The sequence below is a fragment of the Neolamprologus brichardi genome, chromosome 5, assembly GCF_056152115.1.
Source record: "Neolamprologus brichardi isolate AB-2024 chromosome 5, ASM5615211v1, whole genome shotgun sequence".
Lineage (NCBI taxonomy): Eukaryota > Metazoa > Chordata > Actinopteri > Cichliformes > Cichlidae > Neolamprologus > Neolamprologus brichardi.
The window spans coordinates 10401278-10425564 of NC_142108.1; the positions used below are offsets into that span (position 1 = coordinate 10401278).

Sequence of the window (24287 nt, forward strand, 5' to 3'; positions counted from 1 at the left end):
AAAAAAAAAACAGAGACAGACCCAGTCTGAATTTCATGGCCTTGAAGTGCTACTAAAGCCTACAATGCCCATTTGATGTCACACACTTCAGAAAAAGACATTCACAAATTACAGTAACAGAATATGCAGTCACTTCATACAACACTGTATGCAAATATACGCAGGTGAGTGTGAATGCAAATGTGTGTTTGTTTCCCTACTCACAAATGTTAATCATCTTAACGTCACTAAACCACAGGAACTAATCAAAAACAATCTATTAAGAATCTATTAGCTTTGCAACGTGTAATCTGATAAGCCTGCTACAGTTGTTTCCCATAGGAGGCTGTGTGCATGAGTGTGTGCACGGCAGTGCCGTTTGCATTTCTTCACAGTAGATTAGCCAATTTGATAGTAACTCACATATTTACACTCATCATTTGGTGTAATGGAGATGGAAAAGAATCCTTGTATTATCTTTTTTATTTATTTATTTTTTTTATTTTCTCAGAGAAGCATCAAAGTGCTGTGCCTCCTTCCATTATGTGTCCTACTTCTGTGTCAGGGTATCCGTCCGTAAACAGTTGCTGATTTCTTCCATTTAATGGCTAAGAGGTTAAGCTTCCACATGTGGCTGTAATGGGCTTGTGGTGAGCTGTGTAGCGAGTTGAAGACAGTCTCTTTTAAAACCAGGAACATACAAACTGTGAGCTGCTGAGTTTAATTGGAAAGGAATGAGCGTATGAGACACCGTGTGACTGTGACTGTATGAGAGATATAGCCTCCAAAGGTAATCTTTGCCTGCTGTGTCACTCATGACCAAACCTCCGGACACTGTGCTGTCCCAGTGTGTTTCCAAGTTGGTATATACCTGCATGAATGGGCTCATTTTACCTTTCAGTATGAGCTATGACATTCCCTCTAGTGCGTGTGTGTGTGTGTGTGTGTGTGTGTGTGTGTGTGTGTGTGTGTGTGTGTGTGTGTGTGTGTGTGACCTGTCAGAAATAATGACACCATGAGTCCTGGCATTGTGCCATCCACCAGGTGTGCTCTTGGCTGTATCAGCTGCCATAGACAGAGCTCTGCTATAATTCTATGGAACTGATGCCTTAAAGAAAATCATTATTTGCTGGAAAAAATACACTAAGCGCATCAACAGTATACTGTGATTTTCACTATTGTACAGTAACACTGAGTGCAATTTTAAAAAGTGCATGTAACTTTCACACACACATATCACATGGAGAGCGGGGACTCTTTGATGTTCCACCCCGAGATGCCTAATGGAGATGACCTAGAAACAGGCTGGCCTCGTCCTCACTTGGATCATGTGAGCATCCCAGCTTGCATCCAGACTCTTCTAATCTTCCCTTAAAAATGGATTCTAGCGTGGTGCATTTATAATTCATCTCCCTTGCTCTCTCTTTTCATTCTGTATCCCTTTCTCTTGGCTTTTTCCCCACTCTCATCTACTCCCCACTTTGGCTCATTAACCCCTGGTAGTAGTGAATTGTGGAGAGAACGCAGAGGTAGTGAATGAGTGCTGTGCAGTGCAGTCACACACAGTTGAACTGAGCTAAAATGCATTAGCGCTGAGATTATCAAGGACTGAACCGTTCTCATTTGTGGCATTAGCCTACACAGAAGCCCACTGTAACTTATCTTGCTCTTTAAAAATGATTAGCTTTAAACATTTATTGTAGCTTTGGTTAAAGGACTAGATTGGTGCCAAGATTAAGACACATTTGTTAAGGTTTTGAGAGTGAACTATCAAGTCATATCGCCTCTTAATGTCACCATAGCTTGTTAGGAAGGTAGGAAATATGGCTCGTTATGGCATATGAAGCTCTTGCAGGAAAAAGGTGCAGAATTAGACCCCTGGTTTAATGAGACTGGATGGAATCGTGCATGTGTAAAGGATGGTATGGCATTAAATCTTTTAAGAAGACCCCTCATTACTGTCTACCCTTACAATCTAAGTGCTACAACCTATCTTCTGGAGTGGGAAAGAGCATGTATGTGTGTGCGTGGGCATACGCAAGCTTTATACATGCAAACTTCCTGTATATATGTACACTTGTACATATATTTATTTGCATTCGGAGTGCATATGCGCACACTCCTCACTTTAATGAGAGAAAATGATTAGAGAGAAATAGCGATCACTGCCATTTCATCTCAACACATACAAACGCTCAGCTATTATCAGGGAGGGGAATCTTTGATCACAGAAGGAGATAGAAAGAGAATATGTGAGCAGCAGATGAAACAGAGAAAACGAGGCAGAGAACAGAAGCAAAGAGGCAAAGTGAGGAAGCAGTGGATGATCCTTTTACTCACTGTGCTTGTTACACTAGTCAGAGTTGAGGGTTATCGATGAGTTTTAGACATTGTTAGAGCTTATAATATCCAACAGTCAATATGGTTGCTGCTCATACAATGAGCAAAAGCAGAGATAGCAGAAGTGAACAAACCCTGTATATTCACAGTGTGAATCTACAATGACACCCTCCAAAGGCTCGAGCGTGTGCAGACGTGAGCGAGAGTGCATTCACGTAAAGATGCTGAACACTATTGTAGGATGAATATAGTCACATGCAAGGATAGCCTACATATGGGAGAAAGACTCAGGCAGGCAATGAACAGAGACAACTGATATCCATTTGCTTGAGCGACAATCACACAAACACAGACACATTAGCTTAAGCTTGGAGTTTTAGATTGTCAAACATACTTATACAGATGCAGGCAGTGGACAATGAAATAAGACCTTATAATGGTCATTACATTACTTTAATAATATGCATATAGCTCAAGTTTCACTCCCCAAAAAACAAAAAAACAACAATAAAATCACCATCTGTGGTCCTCTGAGCACTGTATTAGCCACGATTAGAATAACAAAGGCAAAATTCATTTGAGGTTGCGTGCTAAATGAGTGGTCCTACGGCATATTCCTGGCTCGTCTCACACATTTGTGGCTCAACTGGGCTATTTGGGAAAACACCATTTTACTGTGCTGTCAGGAGAGGGAACAAATTGTAGCAGAAAATGATACATTTAGCTGTTAATATGAGAACATTATGATTAGATTGGAAGACGGATGGCGCGCTGGGAGAGAACTAAATTAGGTGGAAAAACTTGGTGTTAAATGCAAAGTGCAAGTTATCCGTTTTGTCTAGGGAACTTGATCATAACTTCCACAGCCTCTGCCATATCAAATCTGTTTCACAATCAGCTACATCTCCATTTCCTCCGTCGCTTTCTCATCCGCTTCGTGCGTGTTTGTGTGACCCCATGCAGTTGGGTGAACTAATGACCGAGGGCCACCAAGCGCCCACACAAAGCCGGCCTCTGTGCTCATGCCCGGGCCAAACAACTCGTGGCTTGGGAGGCTGAGCCAAATGATGACACAAACCACAGAAGTCTCTCACTCAGACACTCACACACACACACGAACAAACAAAGTCTATGTACCATATTTTCAGACTGTAATTTTCAGCACATTCTCAATTAAAAGACAACAACACAAATAGAGAATCGGTAAAAGACAGATGTTTATTTCATCATTCCTCCCTGACAAGCAACTACTTTATTTTCAGAATGTGTGTTTTTATTTTATTTATTTATATATAATTGTTTTTTTTACTATTTGGGCACTGTCTGCAAAGAGAAGGCGGGAACAACAATTTAAATGCAAAGCACTAAAAACAGCCTCACACACACAAACACATATACACACAGGGGAGTTTGACAGGGCAGCATTATGCACCAGTAGAATAACAATCATCAGTCAATTAGGCCATGACATGGTCTCTTGACGGTGACACCGGCAGCCCCAGTGGAATACATCAGTGACTTCACACAGCAATATACACATACAAATGACAAACTGTCACTTCTTATTAACCCCTGAAAGGCTGTCTCACCGGTGTAGTTACGGCTTAAACCTCATTTCTGCAGTATTAGCTTTACTATGATGAAACATTTTTTTGTTATTTTCAATAGGTTAGAAAAATAAAGATACAAGCTTTAGATCATTAGATCACTTTTGGGCATAATCTTTAACACCAAAGAAGCTGGAGCAAGTTTTATGTTACAGTCGCTTGTGTGGGTTAAGTTTTTCTTAAAATTTGACAGTGAGAAATATTATTTAGAACATTTGCTGAGGTAATTTTAGACAAAGCTCAAACTGAAGATGAGACTCAAAGACTCTATTTATCTGTAAAAAATCTGTAATTCATAAACCTAACTGTGGCTTCATGAGGCCTGCTGTGTGTACAACAGCAACAACATGTGAAATCCCATCTGCCACTTAATGTTTAGATTCCAGCTGCTTAGCTGACGCAGTCTTCCACTTAGCTTTTACAATGTGCTGCAGGGTGACAGAACAAATACTCGGTCATGTTCGCTTTCAAATACACCTCAACAGATCCTGTACTGATTAGCTAATGAAAACGCTTACTAGGTGTAGGGTCAAACATGTTATTTTTTGGCTCCAAGACATGCTCTCAAACCATCATCCACTGTACTCTGCTTTGAATATCCATCAGTTTTCTTCCACATATCCAATTCAGGGTTACAGTGGAGCTGGAACCTTTGTCAGCTGCTTTTCAGCAGTGGGGTACACCCTGGACAGGTCAGGGGATTTTCAAAAAATGATTTCTCATATTCAAAGGATTTTTAAAATGCTATGTTTAAGTTTGTTACATCTATAAACCTATGCGTTTCATGTAGTAACATGTAGTGTAAGGCCTTATTTGTCCCATTCACTATGTTATTCTTATGCTGGCTGTTTACGTCTCGTCTTCTAACTTCTGTCAGAAACTGCGGGGAAGCTCAATTGATGCACTGATGAATGGTCATTGGACGGCACCTCCGCACCCACACACCTGAGCCTGGCATGGACACAATGGGGGACACATCGAGCACTTGGGGCTCGTACCACCTGGCACACTGGCCATATATACACAGCAGATGGCTCGTGCTGGCCTCTGATGGAGGGTGCAGCTGAGGAATCCTAACCTGCGTTTGAGTATTCATGTGTATGCAGCACCAAAAGCAGACACAATAGGTACTAGATTGTCAAGTGATCCTCCCTTCTTCTCTCTTCTCCCCAGACCACCTATTGAGATGGTGCATATGCGTGCAAGCGTATGTGTGAGTGTGTCATGGTTGATGCCCATTTATTGTCACTGCTCAACGGGGCCTGAAAGCACAGAAGTGGCTGAGAGAATCACTCAGACTTTTATCATTGTAAATGTGTTGGCTAAACAAACCACAGCAGCTTTGTTACAATGCTTCTTCAGACAGAAAGGAATAAAAGAGGAGTGAATAAGGTCCACTAGAATAAAGCTGACAAAGACACACAGGGACCGATGGCAGGCAGAGCCAAGCACCCAGACATAATCACACCATCAGAGAATCAGAGCTTTTAATCCTAAAAATTAAGTGCAGCGGATAGCCGGTCAACAGTTGTGCCCTTGACCACAGCAGTATCCAGATGACCATTGAAATTAGTTAATCAGTGGGCATCACCTCTCTTCATCGCTTCCTTCTTCCGCTAACCTCCTATATCTCCTTCATCTTACCATCTTCCTTCCTGATTCTCTCTCTCTAATGTCGGTGTCCCATCAAACCATTACTCATTAGTAAAAGCTTCTCCTGCGAGTGTGTGAGAGGCTACAGAGCACAGAGGGACTTCATTAGTGCTTAAAACATGTTGTTTATGCTACTGTCTTGTTGCTCTGGAAAACCTTGAACATTATAGTTAGTTAAAAATAGACTGAGCGCAGATATAACAGATTATCAAAGCACTTCCCATCTAGCCAATAAAGATGTGAACAAAAAGTTATTTAAGGTAAAGTGATGTTCCTTAAACCTCAAAACTCTCCCAGGAGATTAACGTGGATCCACTTGGCAAACATTAGTTGGTTATATTTAAAATTATTGCAACAGTCACTGCCAGATTTGTTGTTTTTCGGATTTGCCAAACATACCTTTCCATGTCTCTTAAAACACACCTGAAAAGCACACATGCAAGCTGTCTCCTTAAGGCAAATTCATCCAGCCAACCAATACTCTCCTTATTTCTGCCCCTCTTTCCCTTCATTGCCCTCAGGCAGAGCTATATAAACAACATTCAACACTAATGCTCTCCTGAGGAAGGTGTAAGAACAGGAACATACTCAGTAATTCCTTCATGGCCTGCATGGACTCCCACTCGTCCACACAAACTTTAACACTCGTCCTGAAACAGACGATGCTTTTACTGAAAGGATAATGACACAAATAAAAATCAGTTACAGAAACACTGACGCACACAATCAGAGGAACCAACAATCTGTTATCACACACTATTAATTCAGTTGCTCTTTTTCCATTTTTTTCTTCTTCACCTGCCTCTTTATGGCTGCTGTCTGAGTGAGTGAGTGAGTGAGTGAGTGAGTGAGTGAGTGAGTGAGTGAGTGTGCATGCTCCAACGTCAGGTTTCAGATATTGTTCCTTCATAGCAAACTGAATCCTTTCCAAGACCAGATTATTTTAGTTGTTTTTGGGTTTGACTGAAACACAAGGCAGCCAAAAGAACCGCGGGCTCCTTGGCTCTGCTGTTGCGCACACGCACACATATGAAGGCGCGCACACACATGAAAACGACTTATCTCAAAACCTACTGCAGCAGTCTCTTCCCCAGGTGATGCTCCAAACACACGTATATACTAGGGGTGCAACGATACTCGTATCGATATTGAACCGTTCGATACAGTGCTTTCGGTTCGGTACGCATATGTATCGAACAATACAACATTTTTAATTTATTTTATCAACTTTCCTTCTGACGATGCTGTCTGTGTTGAGCGCTCAGTGAATCTGCGCTCGACAGTGCAGCCTAGGCGGAGTAGTCGAACACAGATTCACTGAGGGCAGGGTAAGCTAGCTAGACAGAAGTTAAGCTCCTTGCAACATGGCAAATTGAACCTCCCCCACCCTCATTCAGATCTGGCGTCTGGAACTATTTTGGTCTTCATGTGACGTATGACCCTGAAGGTAAGCCCGTCATGGACTAAAGTAAAACAGTATGTCAGATGTGCCAAGCAATGCTCAATTACATGAGTGGGAACTAGTGTGTTAGCGCAGTTAGCTCGTTAATGTGTTGACGCTGTCCAGCCCCACACACGGGGCAATCCGCGGTAGCTCGTTAACGGAGATTTGCCGTGTTGTGGCGTTAACCTCATTTCAGATTAAGGCTGACAGCACTAGTGGGAACACAACGAATATGACTGCACATTTACCCGATAGCATCCTAGTGCAAAGACAAGTGGAAGCAGACAAAAACAACAAGCACGCAGACAAAAACAACAAGCACGCATACAAACTTTACCGAGTCATTTAGACAGCCGTTAGCACATGATTCTCCTTATGGGGACCTGATATGTTTAATATGCTGCTGAGAATATAGCCCAGAAGAAGCGTATAGTATAGCTTTTATTTAGGAAAGAGCCATTTCTGTGTAATAAACTCTCTTTTCCAAAGATGAGTGATTCCTCAATCAGATACAGGGCTCGCAAAATTGCTAGCGATTTTTCCAGTCGGGCTGCCCTGCTCTGCTCGTCGGCCTATTGTAGGAAGGAAAAATATATGTCAATGCTTTTGCATTCTTTCGGAAATGTAGCTGGGTAATTATGTCATTGGCATCGGTGAGCCACTGTCAATATGTGACATATTGAAATCGCGTTTGAATTTGCGCTTGTTTTTTGCTTTCACTTTGCAATTGCGCGAACTGTGTATATAGAGAGCGACAGCACTGATTGGTGAGTGATGATAATTTGCGCACCAATTCCTCTGACATCGTCTTATCAATCATTAGCTTACTATGCAAACATGACAAGTGAAATCTCCCGCAGCTTAAACATGTGAGAGGTTGATCGCTGAGCGTTATGTGAGTGCGTGTGTTAAAGCAGCAGGATATATATTTTAGTTCTGCTGAGCCAAATAAGACAGGTCAGGGTGAAGAAGTGACAGCCAAAGAAAAGCTTACCACAAAACGGAAAAGTTATGACAAATCAGACTATAAGGCAAAAAGAAAGTGCAGCTTTATGGTTTCATGGACAAAAGAATTTCTGTGGCTGCAATATGACGAGCTAAATAACCAGGTCTACACATTAGTGGTCCGCAGGTGCACATTCGCTGTCAAAATAAAAAACGCGCACAAGATAAGAAGTTGCAACGCGTGTTTGCATACATAAGATTTTCAGGAGGAGGACAGACATTTGTTTAGAACTCTTAAAGATGTCGAAGAAGCTCCTTTAAGCAATTACTTTGGTGTTCCTCCACCTCCAAAGAAATGTCAGGAGTCCGAACCACAAAAGAAGCGGGTATTCTCGGAAAAGTGGTTGTAGGAGGTGAGCTGGCTTCAAACAAATGATGAACGCACAGAGAGGTGGTGCAGAATGTGCCGTGAAAATTTAATAAATGACAAATTAATAAAAAGGCATGAACATTTTTTTTGTATCGAAAAAATATCGAACCGTGACACCAAAGTATCGAACCGAACCGAACCGTGAATTTTGTGTATCGTTGCACCCCTAGTATATACCTCAGTCAGACTGCATAACACCACACAAGAAAAGACATGTGAGAACAGCTAAATAAATAAAGGGACTGTTGCCGAGCTAAGTGAATGGGTGTCACTTTGACAAATGCACGGCACTGAATCTTAGTCGACACTGTATTGTTTGCCGTCTCATGCGCTCTCATAAACACAAACACATGCGTGCACACACGAACCCATGCCATCGCAAGCGCGATGCATTATTATGCACACTGTGAGTGACAAACACACAAGCATTGTGTGAATACATAAACTCGTATTAAAAGTGCACAAACACACAGGCTGATTATACATTCATAATATTGAATGGATGACAGGTCTTGAGCAGTGTGGAGAGAAATGGGGTGAATTCTAATGAGATACCATTTACCCCGAGAGCTCTGTCCTCCATAGTCTGGATACACACACACACGCGCAAAGGAACAATTGCTGAGATTGAACACAACACTGTTACACAAAAAGGACCATAATTGCAGAAAATTGTACATATATCTAACATACAATCACAAAAGGTCAGCTATATCAGTTTAATCAGGCACAGAGGTTTGTCCATTTGTTACATGACTGCACATCATTAATCATTCCTCTACAGAAAAGGGTGCAACAGCCGCATAAGTGTGATGACATAAACCCTAACTTGCTTTGAATCCACAAAGAAATTGACCCAAAGAAAGGGACAATAGTTTCATCAAGAAATGCACTTTAGATTTTCTTCTTCCCCACCAATGCATCCATCACCACTTTATCCCTGTCCAAAGCTCTATCTATCCACCTCAGCCCTGCACAGCTGACCTGAACAGAAAAGCCATTCACCAGTCATAGCTGTTGGATTGATTGAAGGTGAGCTCTTAAAAGACCGTACGTGGCATTGGGACAAAGCAGTTACGTTTTATGCCTGACGTGACAAACATGACAATCAATGAAAGAGTAGGCGCAGACTTGCTTTAAATTGCTTGTTAAATTAACAGGTTTTAAAGAGACACTCTGATGTCCTGCTGGAAATAGCCACTAGCGAGAAAAATGGTGATGACCGCATTTAGTATAAAAAAAAGCATCAGCAAAGTGCCTTATGCAAATCTACAACGATTAGGCCGCCAGTACACAGCTTATGAACTGACAAGCATCACTGGGCAAAACTGTGGTCACCATTCACGAGTAAAAAAATATTTGCCAGAAAGTTGCTTCCTTTTAACTGGATAATAAATAAACGACAAAAATCAAAATGCCTTTTTGGCTTACACACAATTTCCCTTCAACTTCATATTCCATCCAGTTCAAATGGAAAAGAAAACCCAGAATTGATAAAAAAATAAAATAAAATTTTTAAAAAGACCACACACACACACAAACAATCCTACCTTCTTCAGTTTCCCATTGCGTGAGCCAACAAACGCCACAGTGTTGCCGCGGTAGTCATACGCTGCCACTGAAGTCATGCCATCATCCTTATCGATGAAGAGAGGAATCCCCTCGATGGTGCTGGTTCCCCCCAGAGGCTGGTTGAAGTCCTGACCACAGAAGTTATCGTCGATCTGAAGTGGCTAGAGACAGGAGGGAAAGGCAACGAAATGAATCAGACAAAATAAAAGCACTCAAAATTCTATTCTGATCTAAAGCAGATTGTCCAGCAGAAAACAAATTAATGTAGGTTGTGATGTTTGGGGTGATTGTGTGAGTGTTTTTCTGTCTGACATGAGAATTCTTTAGATTTGTTGTGCTTTAAGGTGCGTATTTACAACAAGAAATGCAGAAGTATCTCATTTCAAAACACTAAATAGATTCAGTTTAATCATGAATTCATATAAAGACACATTCTAAAATGCCACAAATTAGATTTTATATTCAAAGTGCCTTTTAAAATTTAAAAAAGAAATGCCTTTTTTTAAATTCTAAACTAATGTGGTCTCATACTATGGAAGCCGCATGTGAAGCAGCATTCTGAGAATTCCTTATATGCCCTTAAAAACAATTCGTAAAAGCAGCTAAGCTGCCTAAAAGTCAACTTGCTGTACGTTTCCATATTCGGTGAGAATGGCCAACATATTTGATTGTTGATTGATTATTGAAATTGAGGTTATTCACTCACACACACTGCTGTCTTTAAAGCACAATCCAACCATGCAAACCCCTTTTATTCCACAGTGTTCGGTCATGGTGGTGACACGGCAGTAATGATGGTGACTATGTGACAATATCTGGAACATTCCAGTGTCACGAGGGGTCTATTACCCCAGGCAATCCACTGACCCATATGATGCTTTAACCAGTCATGACATACAAACACAGGGTATAATCCATGAAGCAGGGTTAAAATGCCACAGCCAATAAATGCTTTACTTCATTTGCACATTTTTGTACACAGTTTCAGGATATCAATCAGGTATCACTGTGGTTAAGTATTAATACATTAATCTGATGGATAACATTTAATGACTGTTGTTTCTAGTTTCCCACGCTAGAAAAGTGACCAATGTTTCCTTATTTCATCACTATCAATATCTTTTTTTCCCAACTTCTGATCAGATGAAAAATAGCCTGAAAACCACATAAACTCTGGGAAACTGAAAGCTATATTTTCTACATTGTTGGACATCAACTGATTAATTAAACCAAACCAATAAATGTCACAGCAAATCAAAGTAATTCTCTGGTGCAAAATAAATGTAAAAAAAATAGGTTGTCTGAAGTAGTGCTGGGCGTCAGGTGACCTGTCACCATGTTTTTGCTGCTGATCAGATGAAGTTGGTAAGATAGGCTGACGCCATCTACGAGCTCAGACTTTTCTCAGCCTCAATTTGGAACTTTAAAAGAAGCTTAACACTTGTTGTCCTGTTAAAAATAATTACACTGTCAAGTTCCAGACGTACAGGACTGATAACATTAATATGGGAGCTACACAGCAAAGGTTATCACTTTATTATGAGCCCGGCCACTAGCCGCTACCACAGTGATAACAGTTGGCTAATATTACTATTGGATTATTGCTAATAGAGTTAAACGGTATGCTGTGTGATGGCCAGGTTAACATTTATGATAACTGTTTAAAACTTAAATATTTCTCAAACTGGAGCCTGACTGACTTCTTTAAGTTCCTAAGTGTCTGTTAGTGTCAAGAACGTCAACTACTTCAGCTGCTAGCGTGCCTGGCTGTCTGCAGCAGATATGTGTGAAGTTGTGTGTCAACTGCAGGAGGCAAAGCCAGCACTGTTAGTATCGTTGCTGTAGAAATTGAGTATCAGACAGTAATTTTTAGCAATGATTAGTGTGTGAGTATCAATTTTCTTTGACAACGCCAATCAAAAAAAGTCCACTTTGGATGCTGTTATTAACAGAGAATAAATGTTTGTGCATCTGCGACTTAACCACAGCCGGCAAACGTGTGAGTTGCTGTATTCACACACATGACAACACACATACACATACATAGGGAGCGTGTAAATGGCGGTGTAATCCATAGTCTTATCACTACATCATCTGATTGATCCGCACAGGAGAAAAGATAACACCCTCTCCCTCACACCCTCTCCCTCCTGATCTGCTTAAATTGCCTGCAGCTCGGCACAAGTCAATAAAACGTTATTCTGCCTTTTTCTTCCTTCTCACTCTTTTTCTGTCTCCTCCTAGCCACTACAGTAACTTAGCAAACATCAATATTCCCTCCCTGTCCTTTTCTACTTCTGTACCTTCTCTTTTCATCCACCCCCTCTCTCTCCATTTCTCACAAAGTCACCAACTCCAGCCCTCTGTCCATCACACATCTGCCCACTTAGACCAAGTCCTCCGAGAGGTGGTGGGACAATCAACTCGAGACAACAAAGTGCTTGCCCCTTCTTACTCCCCATTTTTTCGGCCCTAACATGTCACAGGATAGAAGGAAACAAATAACGGGGTCAGTTTAATGGGGGTTTCTGTGTGTATGGCAGTGTGTGCATTTAACGAAGTGAGAGCTAGAAGCAAACGCAACCATTACCTGAAACAACTTCCTTTAGTAACCACTGATGGCTAGAAGGCACTTTCATCCCTCACAACAAAGGCGACTGACAGACAACAGACACATAAGCACCCATGCGCACACACAATAAACCGAGACATTCTTTCAACCTGAGCAAGCAGATGTGACTACAAGCAACAAAATAATTCCTCATACACATCATATGACAAAAACTAGGGCCAACCATTTTAAACCATGTAGTCATGTGAAAGAAGTGCATGCGTCTTCAGTAGCGTTTCCACACAAACAACCACACACACAGAAAATCCCAAGATGTACAAGCCTAAGAGGCAGGACCTAAAAAGGTTAATGTATCTTCTTTAGAGGAGGCCAACTGTGGAAAATACTGTATACAGTTGCCCCAAGACTCTATAAGGGTTAATACACAAACCACCATTACAAACACAGGCATTAGCAAGTGCTCACACAGTAACCTACACAGGTCTCTCTGCGGTACTGGGGGGTAAAGGTGGTATACAATTCCTGCTGGTCTAAAAGGTTTAAACAGCGTAGATCAGCATGGAATAGAAAGCATTTCCCTTGAGGTTGGAAAGCATTTTAACAGAGGCTACACTCTGATGTGGGTTCTGCAATTTAACACACTAAAAGATTCCCATGTGATTTGGAGCTGATATTTAGTATGGAAAGGATATTCTATCCTTTGTGGTCTCTGCAGAGTTGCTGGCTGGAGACTGCATGTAATGCTCCGCAGTGTTTTCAAAGACACGCAGCTCCGCCGGGGACGAAGGAGTTAAGCCAACAACCTTCCGCTGACTTTGGCAGCAGGGTCTTACAAATGCAGAAGAGGAGGTTTCTTGTTTTGATTTTCACAGGGTGCCTGCGGTGCACACTGAATGAATTTGTGGATTTGCTTTTCACAGAAACTTGGCCTTTTGTCCCCCCTCCCAAAAAAGAAAAGGGGGGAAAAACATGCGAGTGCTGTGCTCAAGGCAAACAGAAGCTGATGGCTCTTAATGACATGATCATTGTCACTTTATTTTTTCTAAGTGAAGAAGCATTTATTGTAAATACAATGTTTAAAATGTAGCTTGCACAGAAAGGGCCCTCTTTTTTTTATCATTTAGAATTTTAAACCTCCTGAACAATTTATCAAAGCCAAGTTCCAATCAACATCTGAGTTTATTATAATCAGACACAAAGAGAACCAGATAGTTACTAGATGGTTTTGCACAAACAAACAAAAATGAATTGATTGAATAATTAACAACAAACATAACTTCTGATTAATTTAACTGTTGTTGGATTTGACTATTACTCGATCTTTTATGTGTTATTGAATACACACAATTGTACAATTCTCTCTAGCTGTTGATTCTTAATATGCAGCTCATACTCATGGTGGCAGAGAACTGTCTGACCTAAATACTGCTAGTAAGTATTGAGAACAATTATACACATAAATCCAGAGTGGTCTCTACAACCCCACGTAATCATGTTCATCAACCACAACTGTATTTCTTCAAGAAGGCGGAGCCGCTTCACCCATCTCGTGCTGCAAAATGGCAAAATAGAGTGAAAATGTTCATATGGCTCCAGACACGTGTGCACACAGCTCCACCCACAATAACAGACTGATTACAGATGTGTGCTGGATGGCCAGGCCTAAAGGAAATGGTTGAATAATCATTCCCCCATGATTGCCATTTCTTCAACATATTAAGTCAGGAAAATATGTCTGGGCACACAGACTGGAATTTGTCAATAGTCACCTCCATTGAGTGAAACATATGGAAAACAGCAGAGTACAACATGGGTTTATGTAAGGGAACATACATAGTGTTGTTGACTGAAAACACTGCTGTGAATTATGGCTATTAAGGAAGGAGGAAACATGGGCGGCAAACACAAAACACTCGTTCATTTAGAAACAGGCAAATAAATTGGGTAGCCTGCTGCAGTAGCAGGCACTATGTTTCTTTGTAGAAACCTGTTTGTAAGAGGAAATAAATGCTCTGTAAAGGAGTGGAGGAGGACAGCGGAGAGGGGGACAAAAACTGGCTGGCATTAATGCTGACGGCGTCGTTTCGAGACAAGCCTGTTGTTCATGTGTGTGCTTTTGTGAGTTTCTGAATGCGTGCGCATGTATGTGTGTGTGTATTTATCATGGGCAGCAAAAAGAAAATGCTTCTCTCCCCACTAGTCATCAGCTGTCTCCTCATCAAGCCAACAGAGACGTAAATGCTTTTCCAGAAACATGACATGTACCTAACTGATGCATTTCACTATAACGATGGCCTACTTTTATGATGGTGTGTGCGAGAAGATGAGAAAGAATGAAAGAGAGAAGTGAACAAAAAAAAGTGACAGACAGCAGTATGAAGAGGAAACCGAACATATGTGGTATCAACCACAAGTGCTGGCTGTTCCTCTGCTGTCCTATGTTGATGAAGTTTTCACACACACACACACACACACACACGAACAAGGTACCTGCATCTGCCAGCATACACTGTGTGTGCGTGCGTGCGTGAGAGCAAGAGAATGTCTGTGTGAATGTGTGAGACTGGCTCCAAGCAGAGTGAGGGATTTTGGGAGAGGGCAGCATCATAAATTACCCAGAAATCTCAGTGATGGTTTTGAACTCATGGAAGCACTGCAAGACTTTCTTCAAGTAGAATAAACACAAGAAGTGCTACTGAGCTTGTGTGCATGGGCTTGCAAGGATACTTGGAAGTGCTGATTTTCTAACCAAGAGAGCAGCCTAACAACCTTTTACCTGGTGGCTTACAGTGATATCCATGGTATCATAACTATGTGCGTGTGCTGTGTTTATTTCTGTAGTCAAAGACAGTCGACATCAACCCCCCAGAGAAATACAGAAATTAATTTCATGTGGCAATATACAGCAAGAAGCAAAGGGGAAAGAATTCATGTATAACTGCCAGACACACGCGCGCAAACAGAATACTGGCCCACCATTTCAAAATGATTTACCAGCATGGCTCACTCAGATCTTCGTAATGTATAGCACTAGTGACGGGGCTTAGAGATTCTCAACTGGAAATAAAGACCTGATATTATTTGAATACACACCAAAAATTATATTTAGAGGATTTCCCCCAGATATATGGCAGTCTGCTTCAACAACACAAGTGAATGATGTATGTGAAGTCACATGGAAAATAAGCACACTGGAAGAAGGTGGTGGTGTGCTTACAATTTGTTATTTTTCATATTCCTTAAACTGGCTCATGCAGCAACTATTTTTGTTTTGTTCTGCTTCCAAGCAATTCATCTCTGAGTTAAAGGAATTATTCAACCCCTCATGCATTTATACCTCATCCTATTATAGTGCAGTCACTAAACACGCTGTGTGTGTGTGTGTGTGTGTGTGTGTGTGTGTGTGTGTGTGTGTGTGTGTGTGTGTGTGTGTGTGTGTGTGTGTGTGTGTGTGTGTGTGTGTGTGAGACACAGAGAATTTATCAATTTTCCCCCAAAGTACTCCTTTAAAAGTTCAGAGGATTTCACAGTGAGCTCTGGATTATTCTGTAAATCTGACAGTTATTTCATTTATCTTCAAAATATAACATTTCCTGTTCTAAGCCAAAAAGAAATTTAAAAAAAAGAAAAGAAAATAACACACCCTAATCCCCATAGCTTTTACAAACACAAATTTGCACTTGATATGCTAAGAACATATGTTGAAACGAGCCAAAATTAGAAGCTCACATCTGTCTATGTTTAGGATAAAAATAAGAAGGAAAAAAAAAAACACCAATGTCAGGTGTGACACCACTGTGTCAATTATGTGTCAATTATGACAACAACCTTGTTTCCCAGCGTGTGACAAAAATGATGCATTAATGTCACCATGAGGAAAGAGTGTTCATTTAAAACCAAGGGCTTATCCACAGGGAAAAAATCATTTTGGTCCTGTGTGCCATCTATTTTTTTTCCTTCTCCTTTTGATTCGTTCTAGCCATTTTCTAGGATGTGTTACTTGATCCTAACTGATCAATAATTTAGAAAAAGAAATTACTGCACCAATTCCATATTCATTGGTAGCAGGATGGTAATTTCTATGTTGAGTGCACTCCAGGCAGACGGTGAAACCTCAAGGAGTTGGCGCCTATTCAGAGAACTGCTTCCAAAAGCTGTCACCACATGTTTAGACCATAATCCAACTGAATAGAAAGAAGAAGAAGAAGAAGAAGAAGAAATATTGCCTACTGGATAATACGAAATGCACACTCACTCATAAATGTACACTGTCACTTGAAAATGTATCTTTGGAAGCACACAGGCAGTTAGAAACGAGAAGATTTCATGTGATCAGGAGGCCCATTAGCCCAGCTGGGACATATGGGTGTAGAAAGTGAATGAATAACATACTTCCGCCTTCCATCATCAACCACCACAGGTGCCCTTAAGCAAAGTACTTAACCTCTGACTGCTCTGATGGAGCTGCCCAGCGACCAGCAGTGGGAGATCGGGCTCTTTAAAGTGCTGACCCAAACAGCAAAAGATACTTTAAGAAATTCTAATTCTGACTGTATCCAAGATGTATTAAGAGCCTGTAAAGAAGTGAAGAAGAGGTAATGATGTATGCAACACACACCCACACACAGTACCGATCAATACATAATTACACTGGCAATTAGTATCATTAGAGTGGTGCTGGAGATGGGGATTTGTTGAGCTAAACACTCCACAGAGAGGGAGAGAGTGAGAGAAGGTTTTTCTATTGTTCTTTAATAATGGAATGAGAGCAACCGTGCGTATGTGTGACGCTGTTAGCTTACAGGGACGCGAAGCAAACCCTTGCCTTTTACAAAACAAAAAAAAAAAAGAAGAAGAAGAAAGAAAGAAAGAAAAAAGAAAATATTCCTGATTTAAAATCCAATTTTCTATCAAATGACCAAATACTAACTGAAACATGATTCATTAGGCCCAATAACTTTAAAGACAACCCACCCAATCAACATCTCCCTGCTCAACTCATTTAGACTGTCAATTAACTCTGTTCATCAACGCTGGCTCAATTAATCAGGTCTAATTACTTAAACACATTTACCGCCACATCCTTTTAGATTAGGCCTGCAGAAAGAGGACTGTGTTTTACAGAGACCACATGCAAGCTACATTCATCAGATCATATTTATAATGACGGATTTAATAAGGTTAGGAGCTGGCCTCAGAGTCAAATCCACTTTGTCTTAACACAGAAATGACAATCTGCTCGGTTAATTTAATGTGGGCTCATCAAGTGCAGAATATTTGTTTTAAGATGACAAAAAATATATATTCTAATTTAGTCGGTAACAATGTCACAACACAAGAAATCTGGTAATGAGCACCATTACAAGTACAACTAGACAATTTCCAATACCCAATTCAAAACATTATATTTTTTATCATTTATATTTCCATTTATATTTTTCACAGACTGAAATGTAAGCAGGCTACTCAGACCCATCTTAACATTAAGAATTAGTTTATATATTTTTTTTGCCACTGCAAACACTTTAACATAAGGAACACTGTCGACTTTACAACAACAACACAAGTTTCCCTCAAACAAAATGACAATGTGTATTTCAGGATAAAAGAAGGAGAATAGTTTGGATGGATTATTTAAACAGATCTGGATTTCAGTCCTTTGGGTGTTTCACTAGAAGTATTTCTTTTTTTTGGTCTGAAAAGCAAGATAGCATCATTTGCATGCTCCACATTTGCAAATTATTTAGGACTGGACACTTACTGCCTGGCTTATAAACAAGTCAGGATGGAGCTCTTGTGACAGGTACACTAGACAACACACTTTACGTGTAGTTTTTTTCCCCACCTTCTTTTTCTGCATGCAAGGATAGACTAGAACATTTGTAGGTGCGTGCTTCCCCCATTCATTCTTAATGAATTGAAGACTTGATCCATACACTGCCTAAAATACCTACTTTACTTATTAAAGTGGTATCAAAAGGTTTTGTAAATATACAACTTTAAATTAATGCAGAGCTATTGTAATGAATAACAGCAGAATCCATGTAACTTCACAAGTAGTGGCTTTTAAACACTGCACGAGCAGTGAGCACTTTAACCAGATACATAAAATAAATATTGAACACAAAGTGACCACTTCGATATTGATTTCAGGTTTTGCATCAAATATCACCTCTGACACTGTGGGTCAAACAACAGCTGGTCTATGCAGTACACATACACACACAAAAAGTATTTTAGACGGACTCCTACTTGCTATGATTGATTCTACAAATGATTGATGCGTTGGCCTATGACAAAGTTCAAAACCTTCCTATCCATCTGGGGATCGAGAGAAAGCAGTGGGACATTTTGAATAGGGCAAATATAATCCTTATAAAGAGAAATTCCAAAGCCAGTGAGCACAAGGGTGGTAGCAGAATTCCAACAGAAGTATTTGGTTGTTAAGTACTTTGTCCTCATTGCAGCCCTAAATCTATCCCAAATTAAACACTGTAGGTTTTTACTAAATAATGCGTGGCGCATACACATGAAAGGCACAACCATCTGTATGGGTTTTTCTGTTTTGTTTTTAATTCAGTTAGTTTGTGTGAGTCCATTATTGTGACTTGGCTCAGTGAATAACCAGTGCAAAATTTGTTCATTTCAAAGGGTTCACCTTTTCTTGCAATACTGTACAGTTCCAAGTGTGACTAATAGCAGAATATAAAAGGCCTACCAAAACAATATTATACACAAGACAATCTTGTGTACAATATGTATCTGTTTGCACTAGTCTGTAAAACATTAATGGCATTAAACAGACACAAAGAGTCATTGTAGCTAATGCTGTTCTCAGACCACATGACCAGCATGGTTTAGATTCCATATAAATATCTGCTATGACGGCCAATTAGAAACTGCCTTGAACAGCTCCAATACAAACCCTGGAGACCGCTACAGGGCATCTCCATTGTGGATTGCTGTGTAGTGTGCTAAAAGGATTCAGATGGAGATTTTCTAACTTAATATGGCCATGCTTCCCTCCACTGTCTTGATGTTAAGTCCACAACTTTCCTACGACTTTCTCCAACTACATTTCAGAGCACTTAAAAAAACAAAAACAAAAAATAAGGTCAGTGCTTGCTAGTTTTCTGTTTTGCTTACTGCAGAGAAAACAGCTGGAAGTGACCATCAGTTAAGACAAATTCAGTGAGTAAGAAAATACATTCTGCAAAGTGACCTCCGAGCAACAAGGCTCCCCAACTTTCTCTACCTAAAGTGCACCTCTTTAATTTCTGTAATATTTCACATACCAAGAGTCTTCTTGTGCTCCTCTGTCCTCATTGTATTGCACCACCTCCTAGACGTACACATGGACAGATGTGCCACAACACACACAGAGTTGACATGACAGAAAGGTGTGCCGCTGAAGAGGACAGTGCAGTGCCCAGGTGACGGACACCGATATTATTTGTGCAGCAGCCAGCATTCAATCACACTCTCCTCTCTTCCTTCCATCTTTCTCCCCTCTTTCAGTCATCTACTCTTTTCTCAAGCTGTTCTTGGCAGTGGCGGTGAAAAGATTTCTGGGGCTATCACTCTTCCTCTCACCCCTCTTCTCTCTGTCGGTGATTCACTGCCTCTCCTTCGAGCATGCTGGCTGTAAAAGGCTTGCTGCTCTCTCCTTGATCGTTCCTCGTCCTTCCTTACCAGCTCTACATACCATTTTATCTTTTTAATCCATTCTCTGATAATATTCTCTTTTTGTCCCTGCCTTTCACACATGTGTCATATTTAGGCGGCTACAAGTTACGCCTACAAGTTAGTCAGCCATGATTGCAACGCAAAACATGGCTCAACATCAAAGTCCTCATCTTCAAAAAGAAAAAAAGAAAGAGCACAGCGTCATTTTTCATCTTGCCTGCAGGTCATTTATTGGGTTTTGCGTTTAACAATTCAATTGGTGTACACGTAAAGACCCAAAATCATACATCTGAACTACTGCCTCGATATAATACATTTGTAAACAAAACCGACTTTGTAAATGTTCCTGAATTTTGGAAAAGGTATACGAATGCTTTTCACTCCAGTTTTCACTCCCTTCAAGTCTCTACCTTGGCTCACTTTGCTATTTTGCTGTCTTTTTCATCTTCTTAGCACCGTTCTTCAAATTCCTATACTCTCTCCTGTATGTTGCTTTGGCATCCAACTCTTCCTCTGGATCAGACTCCCTCGTGTTCTTTCATTTTTATCGCCGCCCACGTCTAGCACCTTTCTTTCCCTCTCTCTCTCATCCATCTCTTGTTCCTGCTGCCCCTCTCTCTCGTCTAATTCCCACAACTCAATCACCCCTCCTTGCACTCACCTCTATACTGTGCCTCTCTCCTGTTTCTCCTCTCTTCTGACTACACTTTTTATCTTTCCTATTTTTGTAGTCATCTTCCTCTCAACCCTAACTTAGCAACTCTCTCTCTCTCTCCATCTCACTCTCCTCCTGTGGAAATGGTTTGTATTGATCTCTCAAACTAGGGAGAAGGTCAGGGGTTCAATAATAAAGCTCAGGGACAAAACAGGCGCATAAACAATCTTACTCTTGCACGCACACACAAATCTTTTATCACAGAGCTGCTTCTAATACGCTCAAACATTTGTGTTTACAGAAAACAGCTATCTCACTGTGACTATAAACATATCATCTTAATGATGGCCGAAGGCAAGAAATTACGATCCAGCACAAATCTGAAAATTTCACACAGCGTCTGGTCATGCATTACGGCTGTGTGGCCAACAGCTGTCCAGGCATACCGCACACCCCACCATCAACCACGCTTTGCCCTCTAAACTACTCTATGCAAGGGTCAGCCTAAACACATTCACCCTTCACACCCACATCACTGAGCATTTCCCACACTACACAGACTGCATTTGAATTCCTGAAGCAGCTGAAATTCAGGGTGGGGCTCAGGACCAAACTTCAGTATCTTACGAGAATGTGTGTGGATATGTAGAGTGAGAGATTGACAATTTAAAGGTGTTGATCACCTAATTCTGCATGCCTGTGTTTTAATTACTAACCAACTGCACAAAGATACAGAGATTTTTGCCCCTGATTGAACTATACACACTGCACTGACTTGTACATGTACACATATCATTCTGATAGTAGCAGAAAACAAATTGCATTTGCACAAACATTATAATTGTCACGGTCCTGGGTCGGTGACCCAGTGTTTTGAGTTTGTGTCTCTGAGTTTTTGTATTATGATCTTAGTTCTTTTTGTTGCCCCAGTTTATTCTTTAGTCTAGTGTCTTAGTTTAGCTTTCTTGTATTCTCTTTAGTTTTCTGAGTATTTAGTTAGCCGCCCTCTGTGGTCCAGCTTCAGCTTCAGCCTCGCCTGGTCCAGCTTCAGCTTCAGCCTCGCCTGGTCCAGCTTCAGCTTCAGCCTCGCCTGGTCCAGCTTCAGCTTCAGCCTCGCCTGGTCCAGCTTCAGCTTCAGCCTCGCCTGGTCCAGCTTCAGCTTCAGCCTCGCCTGGTCCAGCTTCAGCTTCAGCCTCGCCTGGTCCTGCGGCTGCCACACCGCTGCCCAAGCCACGTTCTGCACCTCGGAATCGCCGGCCACTTTCCGGGCCACCAGTTGGACGTCATCGCCGCCCACACGGTCAGCCCCCAGAACTGTTTCCCCGTCGCCGCCATTGCCGCCCGCACGGTCGGCCCCCAGAACTGTCTCCCCGTCGACGCCGTTTCCCATTTTATTCTTTAGTCTAGTGTCTTAGTTTGGCTTTCTTGTATTCTCTTTAGTTTTCTGAGTATTTAGTTAGCCGCCCTCTGTGTCTCCCTGTTATTGTTCTTGGTGTTTCTTAGTTGCTCCGTCTCCCCTAGTCAAGTCTGCGTCTATGTTACATTTCCTGTTTTACTTTGAAGGTCTGTGTCCTACGTGAATGTATTGAGTTTCGCTTCCCTTGGGTCTCGTTATGTCCGATTTCTCCCAGCTGTGCTCCCCTTCTGTGTCTCATTCCCCTCGTTATTTCCCAGTGTATTTAAGCCCTGTGTTTCTCTGTGTCAGTATTGCGATCTCCCTCATGTGATTCTCCCCGTGTCTCCTAGTCTACATTATAATTGGCTTTTCCTAGTTTAGTTTTGTATTGTTTGTGATCTGTTTTCCAGCAATAAAGCTGTGCTTTTGAGTTCTGTCCCCGTGAGTTTGCGTTTGGGTCCAATTCCTGCCTGCCACACAGCCGAAACATGACAATAATGCACACATAATGCTCGCATTATGACAGAATGAGTCAAATTAAATTGATAAACTTACAGACTTAAAAACAATAATTCCATGTAGTACTGCTTTGCATTATAATGCACCCACAATAGTACTTACTTATGTTTATGTTATTGAACTGGTTAGCATTTATCATTTTTCAAGAGTTACAGACCATTCAAATGCTTTAAATAATGAGCTATTCATTAATTCATGCAGCACCGTCTTCTGTGCATTTTAAACTGCATGTTTCTCACACTCCTAACCTATAGCCAATTATGTCTTTAGACTGTGTGAAGAAGCCTTTCGAGTAGCCCACGCAGGCCTTTAAACTTCACATTAAGGCCCCCAAACGGTTCAAACCCTACTCCTAACAACAGGCCTAAACACTGCACCACTGTGACATCTGAAGCATTTAAGTACATACAAATCATCTGTTATTATTATTCTGTCTAACTGAGTTATTTCTGTGCTTGTCATGTTTAATCATTTATGCAATGCTCTAGCTTCAAGACTGAAAAAAATAATCTCAGATCTGAGATTGGTCAGGTCACTGGTGGCGGTTAAGGTCAGTGGTGGGCAGCTGACACAAGGTCAGTGCTTAGGGGAAACTTCGCCTACATCATTAACCTGGGTCTAACCTCTCGTGCTTTGCTGCTGCCACAGGGTCAGTGGGTCGGCTTATCTGTGAAGCTATTACATCATCATCATCATCACTGATGACAACTTGTAAGGGACAACAGTTTTTGAGATGATAAATTAACGGCAGATGTAAGATTACCAAAGCTCCTGTAACAATGGCTGCAACAGAAACGGGGAAGGAACAGTGTTATTAAATTAACAGAGCATGAATGTGTGATTTGATGAAGGAATCACTGGCATTAAAGTGAAGATTGTAGCAGTATTAGGTCTGAAGAATCCTTGGTGGGATGTTCTTTGCGAGGAAAAAAAAAATCAATACAAATTGCAAAATGGGGGGAAAAAAGGGGGTGGGGAGACACTTTCAAACTGACAACAGTACTGTTGTGTCATAGCAGGAAATGCGTAGGTGCAACTGATTAATAACAGCTGCATTCCATTAAAATAGAGCCTTGATATGGTGTACACTGGCTTCCCAGTATGATTTATTGGGACACTTAAATGAAAACCATAATTAATGTTATTGGACACACCTGTGCTCCTGATGTAACAAGGGAAGCGGTCTTGGTAAAACTGTGTTAGGCAGGAAATATATTTTGAAGTCTTATCAAAAGCCAACAATGTACAGCAGTTTAGACTGCCGAGGTTGGGTAGGAGTTATCATGACAGCATTAAGCTTATCAGCACAATGCAACAAAGTTATCTACCTGGTAACGCAAACTTGCACATATAGTATTTGACTGGGCTTCACAGTGAGTTACCAGATGCACTGCACCCCATAAATGGTAAAGTCAAACTCTTTGCAGCACTCTGCACCAGTAGCTCCTGCAGTACCAGTGCAAAGGTCTAATTGAAATAAATGAGATAG

The 24287-nt window shown here is 41.1% G+C and overlaps 1 protein-coding gene across 4 annotated transcripts in view; it reads right to left on the reverse strand.

The window, feature by feature from the left end:
* The window catches only part of plxna1b (plexin A1b), a 181207-nt gene that overhangs the window by 118445 nt on the left and 38475 nt on the right, over positions 1-24287 (reverse strand). For all 4 annotated transcript variants that reach the window (XM_006784514.3, XM_006784512.3, XM_006784513.3 and 1 more), the window contains exon 3: positions 9949-10131. In XM_006784514.3, coding sequence (XP_006784577.1) covers positions 9949-10131 — 183 coding nt within the window. The remainder of the gene's footprint in view (positions 1-9948; positions 10132-24287) is intronic.